General features: G+C 39.8%; 2 protein-coding genes across 3 annotated transcripts in view; one reads left to right on the top strand and one right to left on the bottom strand.

Moving 5' to 3' along the window:
• LOC108274548 (collagen alpha-3(IX) chain) overlaps positions 1 to 2,156 on the top strand; it is a 45,493-nt gene extending 43,337 nt beyond the window's left edge. The window contains exon 38 of the mRNA XM_053685778.1: positions 848 to 2,156. Coding sequence (XP_053541753.1) covers positions 848 to 1,047 — 200 coding nt within the window. The 3' untranslated portion in view covers positions 1,048 to 2,156. The remainder of the gene's footprint in view (positions 1 to 847) is intronic.
• A 286-nt stretch (positions 2,157 to 2,442) lies between these two features.
• The window catches only part of col22a1 (collagen, type XXII, alpha 1), a 75,537-nt gene continuing 62,979 nt past the window's right edge, over positions 2,443 to 15,000 (bottom strand). For both annotated transcript variants that reach the window (XM_053685776.1, XM_053685777.1), the window contains 21 exons: positions 14,989 to 15,000; positions 13,859 to 13,972; positions 13,355 to 13,408; positions 12,909 to 12,962; positions 12,733 to 12,786; positions 11,281 to 11,334; positions 10,981 to 11,034; positions 10,531 to 10,584; positions 10,359 to 10,412; positions 10,235 to 10,279; positions 10,043 to 10,096; positions 9,703 to 9,756; positions 9,557 to 9,610; positions 8,839 to 8,910; positions 7,960 to 7,995; positions 7,817 to 7,861; positions 6,403 to 6,582; positions 6,262 to 6,328; positions 5,600 to 5,782; positions 5,361 to 5,438; positions 2,443 to 5,073 (listed from right to left, as the gene is read on the bottom strand). The exon at positions 14,989 to 15,000 is cut by the window's right edge and continues 24 nt beyond it. In XM_053685776.1, coding sequence (XP_053541751.1) covers positions 4,880 to 5,073; positions 5,361 to 5,438; positions 5,600 to 5,782; positions 6,262 to 6,328; positions 6,403 to 6,582; positions 7,817 to 7,861; positions 7,960 to 7,995; positions 8,839 to 8,910; positions 9,557 to 9,610; positions 9,703 to 9,756; positions 10,043 to 10,096; positions 10,235 to 10,279; positions 10,359 to 10,412; positions 10,531 to 10,584; positions 10,981 to 11,034; positions 11,281 to 11,334; positions 12,733 to 12,786; positions 12,909 to 12,962; positions 13,355 to 13,408; positions 13,859 to 13,972; positions 14,989 to 15,000 — 1,566 coding nt within the window. In that variant the 3' untranslated portion in view covers positions 2,443 to 4,879. The remainder of the gene's footprint in view (positions 5,074 to 5,360; positions 5,439 to 5,599; positions 5,783 to 6,261; positions 6,329 to 6,402; positions 6,583 to 7,816; positions 7,862 to 7,959; positions 7,996 to 8,838; positions 8,911 to 9,556; positions 9,611 to 9,702; positions 9,757 to 10,042; positions 10,097 to 10,234; positions 10,280 to 10,358; positions 10,413 to 10,530; positions 10,585 to 10,980; positions 11,035 to 11,280; positions 11,335 to 12,732; positions 12,787 to 12,908; positions 12,963 to 13,354; positions 13,409 to 13,858; positions 13,973 to 14,988) is intronic.

The following is a 15,000-nucleotide window of genomic DNA, read 5'->3' as shown; positions in this document are numbered from 1 at the left end:
AGAAGAAGAAGAAGAATTACAGCAACAACAGCAATAATAATAATAATAATAATAATAATAATAATAATAATAATAATAAGAGGAAGAAGAACAGCAACAACAGCAATAATAATAATAATAATAATAATAATAATAATAATAATAATAATAATAATAATAATAATAATAATAAGAGGAAGAAGAACAGCAACAACAGCAATAATAATAATAATAATAATAATAATAATAATAATAATAATAATAATAATAATAATAATTGTGTATATATGGCACCTTTACTACATTAAAATATTTAAATACAGTTGGAATCGTTTAAAAGGTAAATAATACAATAGGATGCGGAAAAATAGACAAAAATAAAAGTATTACAGAAATAAAATCCTAAAAAAAAAAGATTATTTATATAAAAAAAAAATTCAAAGTAAAAAAGTCCTAAATAAACATTCCTAAAAAAAAGGAAGGAAAGTAAAAACAAAAATTACTTTAAATAATTGAAGTGTGTGTGTGTGTGTGTGTGTGCGTGTGTACATATACATATATATAGACTGTCCTCTTTATTAGGAACACCTGTACACCTGCTCATTTATGCTGTCATCCAATCAGCCAATGATGTGGCAACAGCACAGTGTATTAAATCAAAAAGTCTCGAGTTTACACAGAACCTTCAATTCTAGAGACTGTTGTGTGTAATCAAACCAACGACCGTGCCAGAGAGTAACAAATAAAATAAATAAGTAATTAAGATAGAACAGTAAATGCAAAGAATTAAAAAAAAAAAAAAAAAGCCTTAACACGTGTTGTGTCTTTATGGCCATTTGATACCGTGTTTGGTTTGCTTTCGATGCAGGACCTCCTGGGAAGCCCGGCATCGGTAGAGATGGCCAAAATGGTGGCCGAGGAGAAGCGGGTACCCCGGGTATCCCAGGAACCCCAGGTAGCAGAGGACCTCCAGGTCCCCCGGGCATGTGTGACCCCTCAGACTGCTTCAGGCCTCAGCCTCTTTACGTAGTGAGCGGGAAAAAATCCATCAACGTTAAGGGCCCGTGAACCTGAAAGAAACCTTCATCCGCCATCATCATCATCATCATCATCATTATCATCTCTGTCATCAATAACAGCTGAGAGAGCAGCTCTGACAAGCTTGAAGAGACTCAGACGTCAACATTATGATCCACATTCCTGACAGCAGCAGCATGGAGACTCTTTGACCAGTTTATTTCTGTGACTTGTACATACACGAGAATAAAAAAAAAAAGGGGCAAACATTTAGACAGGCATTTTCAATGTTCTATTTTTTTCGTAGCGCAAGATGTGAATACGTGGTTAAGATTACATTACGGACACGGTGAACGACAGATGTTTTGAAACGTATATCCCAGAAACTCACGAGCTGGAAACCTGAGCCTGTCTTAAATGCAGTGGAAAAGTATAGGATAAGGTGTGTGGCAGTTGTGACCAACCTACAAAGAAGTGCCTTAGATTTTAACTAGTAACTCTTTTGAACAGTGTGATCATGGATAGTTAGTAAAAACGACCAGAAGTTAAGCTATACACTAACACTTTGGTGCAACAACTGGAAAGCTGAAATAAAAATTCCCCACCACCAACAAAACAGCGAATCTCTTGCTATTGTTTATTGTTTGTTTTAAAATTCGTAAAAAAAAACAACCCCGAAACAAACAAACAACGAAACAAACAAAACAATATTTTGGTTGTTCACTTTCCCTGCTGAAAAAAACACCCAATAGAACCCCTCATAGAATGTCTAATGGTTGTAATGGGAATTGTAATGGTTTTAATGGAAACTCTACTGGTAATTTGTTGCCTTCTGTTGGTGGCATGTTATGTCTAGCGGATACTATTAAGGACCAGTAATGGTTTTAATGATTAGCTGATGGTACGTAATGGTATTTGTAATGGAAACCATTAGAACTCTGCATCAGGTGAGGAAGCTATTCACGCTCAGGCCTACATGTTGAGTAACGTGATTGGTTCAGCTCGTCACGCTACTTCCTGTTTCTAAAAGTGTTATTGTGGTTACTGATATATAAAACTAGACTTTCACAGGACTGGAGAATTGTACCTAGCTCGCCTTTGTGGCATGAGCACCTGTACTGAAAACATCACGAAAATAAAATGAAACGCACGTCTCACGCCGGCCCGCGTGGCTAAAAATCTTCTCCTTATACCAGAATAGCTTCTTGTGTGCAGGTGTGATTTTACTCATCCGAAACGGAGAACCCCGATATTCAGCTTCAGCCGCTGTGTGATGAATATAACTTCTGAAACTCTAACGCAGCTCAATGCGTTTCTGTCTCTACATTCAGGACGTACTGCAGTCACGTGAACGCAGATTTTTGGCGGGTGACCTGGAAAAAAAAAAAATTCGATACGACAGTGAATTGAGCGAGTATTGAGCAACGACAGTGAAAACACGCTCTGTAAAATGTACCTGATCCACACTTTATTACAATGTACTGTATATTCTCTTCAAATACATACATATGCATTGTCCTGGCTAAAATTGTAGCACCAATTAATCAGTATAAACAGGTAGACTTTACCATGCACAACTTTTTTTTGTTGTTGTTTTTTTTTAAAAAAAAAAAAGGCCTGTACTGGTAAAATAATTTAATACAACCTGCGATTGAGGCGGAGAATTCAGAACACAACTTTAAACTTTCAAAATAAAGCAAAAAAAAAAAAAGAAAAATAAAAGTCACACAATGGTAACACCAGCTGTGAGAGAGGCGGCGGTAAAATAATAATAATAATAATAATAATAATAATAATAATAATAATAATAATAATAATCAGGCATTAGGCTTGCTTGCAAATTGAGAAAGCACTTAATTTACATAACTATCCAAATGTGTAATGAGCAAAGCTTGTCGAAACGTATCACATCGTTAGCACTTGCCATTTTTCATCACTGGGGATTAGATTGCACGGGCAAGCACAAACAAGTTTTGTGCCGTGAGGACACTGTGATAATTAAATTGTCTTAAAATGGCCCAAGATGATGAACAGAGTCTGGCCATGAATCTCTCCTGGAAGACCTTCCTCCACTCCAGTTTCAGGAAATGATGTCGTCTTGTTTGCGGAAGTCTCGTGAATGAAAAGTCATTGGCGGAAACGTTGAACTAGTCTGTTTACGTAGCTAGAGCATGTGAAATGGCTCTAAAAGAAAATGAATGCTTAATTACACAGTATGAATGCTGTATGCGTAGATTTAATCCGGTTTTGCAGAATACCGACATGGCTAGCTAGTGAACTAGCTCTAGCTAGCTAATATAACCAGTTTGTGATTATAGCTAGCCGAGTACGTACATTCACTTGACCACTGTCCGGATTTTAATGTGGCCCGACTGGGATTTGATTAGATGATATGTTTATTTTTTATTGCGTTTGCTCAATTGTCGATGCTTGTCGTGGCTAAATGTCGTATCGCTTAAAACTACCTAGCTAACTTGATCGTTATCACCCTCTTTGGTCATTTTAACTTGTTCCTCTGTTTGTAAAATGGATATAGGCCTACTATTCATATTAAAACTCGTAACTTCAAGATGCTTCTGAAAATTCACAATATACTCTTGGCAATTCCACCCCAGCACAGTAGATGGCGATGATCATAACGATAAACATCCCTGCTCAGATAGGAAAGCGGTAAGAGGTCTTACACACGAGTTGTCGATGTTCAATATGGAAAAGTCCTTGAGTTACAATCAAAAGATATCAAAGTTAGATGGAGAATTAGGTTTCGAATGGATTATAGAGGTGTATTTTGACCTTGTCGCACAAATTAGGGCATGGCAAGGAAAATGCCGCCGTGTTATAATCCATATAGTGATCGTTCACACTGTTCTAAAAATCATTTTCGTCTGTCTAGGACCTTGCTGGTCATTCCATGTGTGTTGGTGAAAAGAAATCAGAAACAGGAAAGGACATCACGTGCAGTGTATGAAGATACTCGAACAAAACGTCACTGGTCAATGCGCTTGTGCATTAAAGTACATCCTTTAATAACCTCTATTTAAGTGGCTAATACAAATGTTACCAGCTTTTCAGCTGTGAAAGGAACGACTGCACGCCATGAGTCATGTTTGTGTAAATAGCAGAAAAGCTCTTAAGCTCCTCTAGAGAACAAATTCGAAGTGACAAACGTAATTATCTTCAGTGGGTGAAAAATGGTGGGTTTTTTTGGTTCCTGGATTAAGACTAGTTTTGCTAATCATAAAAATCTGCAAACTGGCTACATAACCGTCTTGGAGCGGCTCGCTAACGATCTCACGTGCGATCTCTGTGTGCGAAGATTATATTTGGTGTTTTTCTTCCTCTGTCACACTACCAACCAGGACAAATTGATACAACTCCAGAAAACAACTCTCCTAGCTCGATAATTGCCCAATACACACACAGTCCAAAAAAAACCCTCCATAACAATGGATTCTGCACACAATGGTTGAAGACCTGAGGCTAATTTATTACCATCAGTCTATCTGTGTGGTATTACTATAGTCTCTCCAACTAAAGAAATAGAGCAGACTTTGCAGGTTGCATTAAAAAAAAAAAACACAGGACAATACATCTTAGTCTGAACTGAGTGAAATTCCCTGATGTAAAAAAAAAAAACAAAAAAAAAATCAGCTGCATTTTAAATTACTCACCTCCCTTAGCTTACAGTACAAACCCTCCCCATTCCTACCAAGCGAACAAATTACTCATAATATCTGACCGGCAGGACACACACCCATAAAACACACTCCCTAACACGTTGAAATGTCTCATCTTCCCCCCAACCAAAGCTCCCCGGATCTTGTCAGGAAAAGCTTTAGGTTCTCATGAGTTCATAAATAGGCCCAGGCATGCAGAGAGAGGTTTAGGTTCCCTTGACGTTCTTAGTGTGAGGTCGTGATGCCAGGCTGGCGTAGTAGGCACACTGAGAGGGGTCACACTGCCCCGGAGGTCCCGATGGGCCAGGTTGTCCATGAGGACCTGGATGTCCAGGTTCACCCTGAGCTCCAGTTGCTCCCGGAAGACCGTCTTTACCGTCTCCAGGAATTCCTGCTGGACCTAGATCAGAGAGACAGTTTATCTGAGAGAGCTGCTGGTGAATATTTTATAATGATTTGTGAAACGAAGCTTACACCAACCAAGTAATGTATACGTTAAAATTTTTGGCCACTGTTGTGTTTTTTTTAACCTTTACAGAAGTCCTATTTATATTTGCGGGGATCCACCATAATTCTTCCACCTAATGTTTTACCAAATGTTTCCGACAACATCCTCCCACCATCGGTGAGATCTGGGGCTCATTGGTTTCTTTCCTGAAAAAATGATTTTTAAAAATAGGGTTTTACCAATGGGACCAGATGGACCAGGCTCTCCTCTCTGTCCAACACCATTTTCTCCCTTCTCCCCTCTGGCACCTCTTTCACCTGCAAATCAGCAGTAAATGAGGTCAGATCTTATTCGTGAGTATTTCCCATTTAACCAAATTTGTTTGAAAATTAAAAAAAAAACGCCTACACTACACAAGAAACACATATTTCACAAACTGTAAGCCATATTAACTCCCATTTCCTGTTTTATAAAGTACCTTTAGGACCTGCTGGACCTCGGGGTCCCTCTGCTCCATTTTGGCCAGGCATACCAGACTCTCCAGGTGGACCTGGTCGTCCAGGTTGCCCTTCTTTTCCTGGAGGTCCAGGTGGACCAGGACGCCCGGCCGAGCTCTTTATGTGTGTGGGCTGAATCTGGGACATGAAGTAGGCCATCTTGGCTGGGAATGCATGAATAAAGAGTTAAAAACAGTCTTTCAATCTGAAGTTAGCACTGCACTTTTAGGCGGTATTTGTGTAAGCTGCTCAACTCAGAAAAAAAAAACAACAACTATGAGCTCCTTCCTATGGCCAGATTTGAGGACATTTGGCATTCTCGTAATCCTGTTCACCTGACTACAGAGTTCCATGAAAGTTTAAACAAACATGGTGGATAAAATTCCCACAGTCATATTCATGAATTAATTGTTGTTGTTGTTTTTAAAGTTGACCTTCGAGAAGGATGTGTCCACTACAGCAGCTGCCTTTAGTAACGAACATGGAGCTAAACATGTGTCTCAATCTTTTAAAATCTACTCGACGAGATTAAATGGTTCTACGGATGCCTATATCACAAAACTGGCACTAAAATATAAGCTTGCTAATAAGCTTGGCTCAATAACATGTGAATACCTCTCTGACTCCACATGATCAGTCTCACCTTGTAGTTCTTTGGCGAGTTCCTCTTGAATTAACCTGCGTATCGATTCCAGAGATGGAGTTTCTCCCTGGACAAACACCAAAGCCACATTAGTCTCACTTTCGCTAATCCATCGGGCATCCACTGTGTCAAACAGCTCACCCTCTGTCCTGGAAGTCCAGGCTGGCCAGGAGCACCCGGGGGTCCAGAGGTTCCCATGTCTCCAGGAGGTCCTGACATTCCCATCATGCCCGTGTGACCCTTTCTGCCTGGAGCTCCTGGGTTTCCAGGCATTCCTGGTTCTCCCGTGGGGCCTTTGTCACCTTTTATGCCATTGTCACCCTACAGGAGAGAAGAACTTTAGACTGTGGGCTTGAAATCTGGCTGGTCATTTTGTCAAATCATCAGTGTCTACCATTCACTCTTTTATTCACACATTTGAATGGAATCTGCAGCACACCAGCATTATTCTCTTCAGGAATAATAATGTTTTTTAGCCAGTGATGCCTAGACCAGTGATCAGCAAGCCCCTTCCTGGAGTCCTACCTTTCTTCAGGGTCCAGTATCCAACAACTAATCCACCCAGTAGTTAGCAGGATCCAGTGTGTTAGTGATGGCAAAACAGTCCTTTGAACGCCGTGACGCAGTGAGCATCTCGGACTAATATATAGGACTCAAAAAAGCTTCCTGTTCAGAAGTTGTGCGTGAATCATGTCTGCTGACAGCCTGTGGTCATCTGCCATATTTTCAGTCTTTTTATAAAAAAAAATAAGCCTTTCTTGGCTGAATTACTGACAAAATGTACCAGACCTTCTAGCTAAGTGTGAAGGCTGGCTTGCAAGTCTACTACGCTTAACAGTTCCAAACAAACCTCTTTAATAGATGTAAAGATAAAAAAGATTTTTTTTTTTAACTATATTTTGCATCAAAGGTCACCATATTTTAAATGTTTTTTTTTTTTTTTTTTTTTTTTTTTTTTCTGAGGTGGAAATAGCCAAAAAGGACTGTGTTTACAAGGAAGTGATAGACACAGAGATAATCAGATTACTGCTTTCAAGATTCTGAAACTTATGGCCAGAAAGGTGTACAAAACATACAAAAGGTTTTATCCAAGAGTCAGAATTGCTAATTTTGCTATGAATAAGTGAGAGTGAGTAGCTACCATTTGGCAGCATGCTAATTGGCTGCTGGCTTCTATTTCTTGTGTCTTTAATAGTTCAGGCACTTTGTTTAATGATATTTTATCATTTCGAATAAATATTTGGACGAACCTTACACGTTTCAATCAAAGCAAACCAATAACAATAACATTTCAGAGAAAGGAAGAGTTGAGTGAAAAAAATAATTATGTCGCTAAGATTAAAATGAGCGAAACTGGATAGCATCACGCTAGCTTAACGTTACATGACAGCTATCACCTTCGACACTGTAGGTCCTTAATCATCGTTTCTTCAAAAAATGATAAAGAAACGATAAGCGACGTCTTAAACTATTCCAGAACCATCAACCAGCATGCAGAATGTTTACAAATAAAAGTATCCTTTTGGAAAAATATGAACTGGCTTTCTATTCTCACCTTCTCTCCCTTGTAGCCTCTTTCTCCCTGTTTGCCCGGTATGCCCTGAAAAACATCTACAGTCATTCCTCTCAGCTGACGACAGCCATGAAACTGAATGCTGTGACTGACACATGACTGAACCGCTGAGAATGAGGACTTACTTGTTTGCCCTCGGGGCCGACGGGACCAGGTAGACCCTGAATGAAAAAAAAAACTTTTATTTTTAAATAGGATTTTCAGTTCAGAATAAACAGAACGATGCCATAATCATTTTGAATGAAACCTTCTGCTTTATTTTGGTTTTAAATAATAATAATACTAATAATAATAATAATAATAATAATAATAATAATAATAATAATAATAAGGAGTAGTTTGTAGTTTTTAGCACCCCATACTGGAGTGAATTCCCTTTTCTCACAATTGACCCCTCCCCCTCTGTTGAAACTGGAGGTGGAGCTAATTTCAGGGCCAGAAAATAATGGAAACCGAAACCTGAAATAGAGAAGCTAGCTAAATACGACGCATGGCTGCGTTGCCAAGCATAGCTTTTAAAAATATATATATTTCAAATGATATGTTTATTACAGGTCCAAAAAAACGCTTAACAAAACAACGCGCCGCACCTTTAAATGTATACTTAAAGTCAAAATAAATAAATAAATAAAATAAATAAATAAATAAATAAAGTAAAGTACAATTTCCAACATGAATCATAAAACCTCAGGTGTTTGGTTTTTTTTTTTTTTTTACTTCTCCAACAAACCTGAAATAGATTTTTAATTATAATAATAAAACAAAAGTGCTGATTAAAAATCAACACGTTTCTAATTCTGAACCAAATCAAGGTGAAGTTATATAAAGGGTTCTTCTGTTTCCATTAACACTGTTCAGATTATAAATAATCAAAGCAATAAATAATACATTGGGAATCGCTGTGTCATATTTTATAACCACTGTTATAAAAATATTTCGCTCAGCAGTGACCAGAACAGGACGTCTGAAAGGCTCGTTCCGGTTCTCCTCGACTCTGCACTCACCGATGGTCCTTTTGGACCTGCGAATCCGGGCAGTCCCGGGTTTCCTGTCTCCCCCTTCCCTCCTGGAGGACCCTGATTTACACAAACACAGGATTTATACCGACATCTGTGTGGTTTAGACACATCCGTACAGTCCAGCACGTACGATTAGGAAGGATTGAGAGCGATTAATGCAGAGCTCTGAGTATGTTCTACACTGAACACAATCCCACACGGATCAGACAGAGAGGAAGAGAACAGCGGAGAAAGAGCTGCACAATAACGGCTCAAACCACACACGGCTGCTTTATAATACTGAGATCATACAGGTATTTTTAGCACAATTGCTCAGCCAGTTAGGATACAAAATATACTTAATGTATAGTTGTATGAAATTAGATATATTTAAAAAAAAAAAAAAAAAAACAGGAGCAAGATTATAAATAAAATAAGGCGCAAAATAGGATTACTGCACCTTCTAATTTGGCTCATTTTTAATTTAGAGGAAAAATGTAACTTGCCAATTATACAACGCTAGATAATAATACCAATATTACACTCGATTATGTTTAACTGAGAAATCCAAAAATCACGATGACCAACCTATGGAAAAAAATAATAAATAATTCAAGGTGAAATTTATTTCGACTCAATCACAGCATGTAGGTCTGCGCTTTTGTTTATTTGGTTGTTATTCAAAATGGCTGCCGATGTGATCATGTGGTGTGTACGGACTCACTGGAGTTCCAGATGGTCCCGATTTCCCCGGTGGTCCAGGTTCTCCAGGTTTACCCTAAAAACAGTGCAAACATGAACTCGAGCTGTAATCCTGTACACACTGTAGAACTTATTTTTTTTTACCGCACAGTGTTTTAAAATTCTCACCGGTTGTCCACTTGGTCCTCTGTGACCTTCAGGCCCGGAAGGTCCCATGATGCCCTACGTAAAACAGAAATTCGAAATAACCACAAGCGCTTAGGAAAGCGCTTACACTGGAGACTCCTTCCATAAATGTTACATAAAGGAATCGTCGCCATATCGACGATTACACGCGTTTGTAATCCGCTTACGTGCAGCATGTGCCGTACACGTCAGTGTGAATGAGCTGTTACTATAGAAACGGTAGCGTAGTAGAATGAGGGCGTTAACGTAAACCTGTGATTTGCAGCTGCGCTGCTGTCGGAGCTGCTGTTATTACAGAGAATTATCGGAGAATTCGACTCACGTCTTTCCCAGGTGGACCCTCCCGTCCTGGTGGACCCTGTTTACCCTCTTCACCCTGAAAGAAAGAGATTTCGTTTAGAAAAACCGGTGCTGCTGTTTTCCTGTGATGGAACGCGCTGAACCATGTGCAGGTCAATAAACCACGCTTTTCCATTTCTTCACCGCTGCACAATGTTATAAGTACATGACTAACCTTTGACCCTGGTTCCCCAGGCTCTCCTCTGTGACCTTTAAAACCCTGGATGAAAAGAGAAAGTGTAAAAAATAATCCATTATTTAGCTCTAATGCACAAATAGTAGAAGGAGCTGGTGCTTACAGGAAGACCTCTGAGTCCATCTCTTCCTGGTGCTCCGGGTTCTCCCTGTTTACCCTGTTGGGCAGATTTAATAGATTTAAATCACTTTTAGCGTCCACAATGTGCTGGTTTTGTGCTCTTTACCATCACACAACACGGTAATACTATACACCTAAAGGTATAAAACTCTTACCGGCTCGCCCACTTCCCCTGGTCGTCCGTCCTTCCCTGGCTTACCCATGATTCCCTTTGCAAAAAGAAAACGAATTGTACTATGCAAATAAACATATGCTAAAAAAAAACAACATTCATCCAAATGACACTCGTTGCTCTTTGTAGGTCTTGCATTGATATTGCTGTCAGAGCTGCTGTTTTAGAAAATAAATCAACACCTTCTGACCAATCAGAACCCAGAATTCAACAGCACTATGATATAAGAAGAAAACTATTAAAAGACTTCCACCTCAGCACTAAATCTCTGTAATTAGAGCACTATTTAAGGTTTAAAGGTGCTATCAGATCCTAATGAGCTCAGATACTACCTTCCAAGGGTAAAACATTTAAAAGATAAAAGACTCAACACGCAAGGCAAATGATCAGACAGACTGCTTTCAAGAAAACCGTTGAAGTGTTAATTCCTCACCATTAAGCCTGGCAGACCTGGAGGACCCTGAATCCCTTTCAGTCCCTCTTTGCCCTGTTAAACACACACACACACACACACACACACACACACACACACACACACACACACACACACACACACACACACACACGGTCAGGAATTATCCACACTACACAATACAACAACTTTTATTGCATTATCCATCGTATAACTAGCTATTTATATCTTCGAAAGAGGTTTGGAAAGTTTTGTAATTATGACACGATGACAAATTCTTGCTTAAGCCACACATGTAATACATATTTTAATGAATGTTACCTTTTCTCCAGGGGGTCCAGGAGCACCAGGGGGTCCAGGGTTGCCGTCATTACCCTGCAAACATAAATCAGGGACTGAGACACTACAGAGCTCAGTGTGAGCTGTATTTATGTGATGTGAGTAAATATGAATTAATTACACATTGTATGAAAGAACATTTACTGTGCGTAGATATGTATAATAATGTGGTGCCTTCAGAAGCCTTTCTAATTCTAAGTCAGAACCAATCAGATCACAGTTCCCACTCCCCATTGTCACTGTAACCAATCAGATCACAGTTCCCACTCCCCATTGTCACTGTAACCAATCAGATCACAGTTCCCACTCCCCATTGTCACTGTAACCAATCAGATCACAGTTCACACCCCAGTTTCACTGTCACCAATCAGATCACAGTTCCCACCCCAGTGTCACTGTCACCAATCAGATCACAGTTCCCACCGCCCAATATCACTGTAACCAATCAGATCACAGTTCCCACCCCCCAATATCACTGTAACCAATCAGATCACAGTTCCCACCCCAGTGTCACTGTCACCAATCAGATCACAGTTCCCACCCCAGTGTCACTGTCACCAATCAGATCACAGTTCCCACCCCCCAATATCACTGTAACCAATCAGATCACAGTTCCCACCCCAGTGTCACTGTCACCAATCAGATCACAGTTCCCACCCCAGTGTCACTGTCACCAATCAGATCACAGTTCCCACCGCCCAATATCACTGTAACCAATCAGATCACAGTTCCCACCCCCCAATATCACTGTAACCAATCAGATCACAGTTCCCACCCCAGTGTCACTGTCACCAATCAGATCACAGTTCCCACCCCAGTGTCACTGTCACCAATCAGATCACAGTTCCCACCCCCCAATATCACTGTAACCAATCAGATCACAGTTCCCACCCCAGTGTCATTGTCACCAATCAGATCACAGTTCCCACCCCAGTGTTACTGTAACCAATCAGATCACAGTTCCCACCCCCCAATATCACTGTAACCAATCAGATCACAGTTCACACCCCCACTGTCACTGTAACCAATCAGATCACAGTTCACACCCCCACTGTCACTGTAACCAATCAGATCACAGTCCCCACCCCTAATGTCACTGTAACCAATCAGCTCACAGTTCACACCCCCCAATATCACTGTAACCAATCACCTCACAATACCCATCCCTAATGACCCTCTAATCAGATGAAAATATCACAGTAACCAATCAGATCACAGTTTCTGCCTAATGACACAGTAACTAATCGGATCTGTTTCTCGGCACAGTTTCTCACTATTAATGACACAGTAAACAATTAGACCACAGTCTAAATATGTTAATTAGATTTTGGGTAAATTGCCAGATTAAAAACAAGCAAAGAAACAAACAAAAATATGCAAATAGATGCTAATCTATGGCTGCAAAAAATTTCTGGACTTTATAATGAGACTTACAGGTTGACCTGTTGTTCCAGCTGCACCTGGATAACCAGGAGGCCCTGGGGGTCCCTGTAAAAATGCACATAAATAAATACATAAATAAATAAATAAATAATAATATAAAACAGCACAACAGTAAACAGGTCAAACACTCACTGTTATGTACATATAACTGAGGAATGTACTGGTACCTTTTCACCTTTATCTCCAGCAGCCCCCGGGGAGCCTCGGTCACCTTTCACACCCTGAGATTTATAACAGGTTATAACAGCTGTAAGTCGGTCTGTATATTGTACTATAAGTAGGGTTTCTTCATCTCAGAATGTGCATGAGTGGTTAGTATGCAAATGTATCTTTACCAAAACCCTCATAAGTTCCAAATTGTTAGAATAAGTATTAATGTGATATTTGAAAAAGTAAATGTATAAACATTCCGAAACCAACGTGTAAAACTAATATTTAATGAATTAACTTAAAAGGAGAATAATAATTCAATTACGTACAAACGATAAATCATTAAAATACTTATAATCTGAGTAGATAAGAGGAATGAAAAAGACGATATGATCATAATCACTCAGATCTTTACGTTATAGGTTTGGGTTATTATTCGAATGATGTATTTTGTGCTTGTCACCTTGCTTCCCTCAGCTCCAGGTGGTCCTGGGGGTCCGACAGGTCCAGGCGCACCCTGCGAACAACAAACGTCATTAAGAAAAAAGTATACAAATACTCACACACACATTTCCATGTCTGAATACTTTAAAGTTCTCACTACATTTACATATTCAAATTTATAAAAGTGTATTTAAATGAGCCAGATTGAATGTTTGACTTTTCACCTGTATTGTTCTTTCTTTCTTTATTGCTAATCACATACAACTTTACAAAGCATTATCCTCTTAAAGTCTTACTAACTTTAAGTCTTAAGAACTTATTATTCACATATTCCCCTTTAAGCATATTGTTCAGTAACTGCAGTGTAGCTAACAGGAACGTGCTGTAGGAACCTCGTGGACTGCAGAAGATCCACACCACTAGCTCTATGCAGTGAGCAGACATAGTGAATTACAAGACATTTGTGTCTTAACTAAAGAAATACGGTGATATAATTCTACAGTGGGACGTCCTGAAGTGGTACCTGATATCCATCCTGTCCGTTTTTCCCCGCTGGTCCTGCAGGTCCTTTTTCTCCTGGAATTCCTGGGATTCCTGGTGGTCCAGCAGGTCCAGCTGGACAGTCTGAACAAACACCCTATAGACCGGGAACACACACTGAGGTTAGTGTAATGTGGTACAGCACACAATACTAGAGTAGAATATAGACACTGATGGATGGATAAAGAGTGTGTATGATGAATGACTAGTGAGATTGTAAAATGGACAGATAGGTGAATGTGTGGATAATTGTGTATGATTTTAATAAAAGGATAATCAGGATGCTAGTGGATGGATGGATGGATGGATGGATGGATGGATGGATAGATAAATGGACTGATAGGATGCTGGCTGGATTGATAGCTGTGTATGATTTAAGGATGAAAGGATGGTTTATAAATGGATGGTGGATGGATGGATGGTGCATGGATGTATGAATGGATGGATGGATGGATAGATGGATGGTGGATGGATGGATGGATGGTGCATGGATAGATGGATGGATGGATGGATAGATGGATGGTGGATGGATGGATGGATGGTGGTATAGATGGATGGATGGATGGATGGATGGATGGATGGATGGATGGTGGTATAGATGGATGGATGGATGGTGGTATAGATGGATGGATGGATGGATGGATGGATGGATGGATGGATGGTGGTATAGATGGATGGATGGATGGATGGATGGATGGATGGATGGTGGTATAGATGGATGGATGGATGGATGGTGGTATAGATGGATAGATGGATGGATGGATGGATGGTGGTATAGATGGATGGATGGATGGATGGTGGTATAGATAGATGGATGGATGGATGGATGGATGGTGGTATAGATGGATGGATGGATGGATGGATGGTGGTATAGATGGGTGGATGGATGGTGGTATAGATAGATAGATGGATGGATGGATGGATGGATGGATGGTGGTATAGATGGATAGATGGATGGATGGATGGATGGATGGATGGTGGTATAGATGAATGGATGGATGGATAGATGGATGGATAGATGGATGGATGGATAGATGGATGGTGGTATAGATGGATGGATGGATGGATGGATGGATGGATGGATTAATGGGTGGATGAGCATGTGGCCATTACCTTCAGGTCTAG

Source organism: Ictalurus punctatus, chromosome 14 (genome assembly GCF_001660625.3).
Source record: "Ictalurus punctatus breed USDA103 chromosome 14, Coco_2.0, whole genome shotgun sequence".
Lineage (NCBI taxonomy): Eukaryota > Metazoa > Chordata > Actinopteri > Siluriformes > Ictaluridae > Ictalurus > Ictalurus punctatus.
Note: the sequence above shows the minus strand (reverse complement) of the source record. Positions and strands in the feature narration are given on the sequence as shown.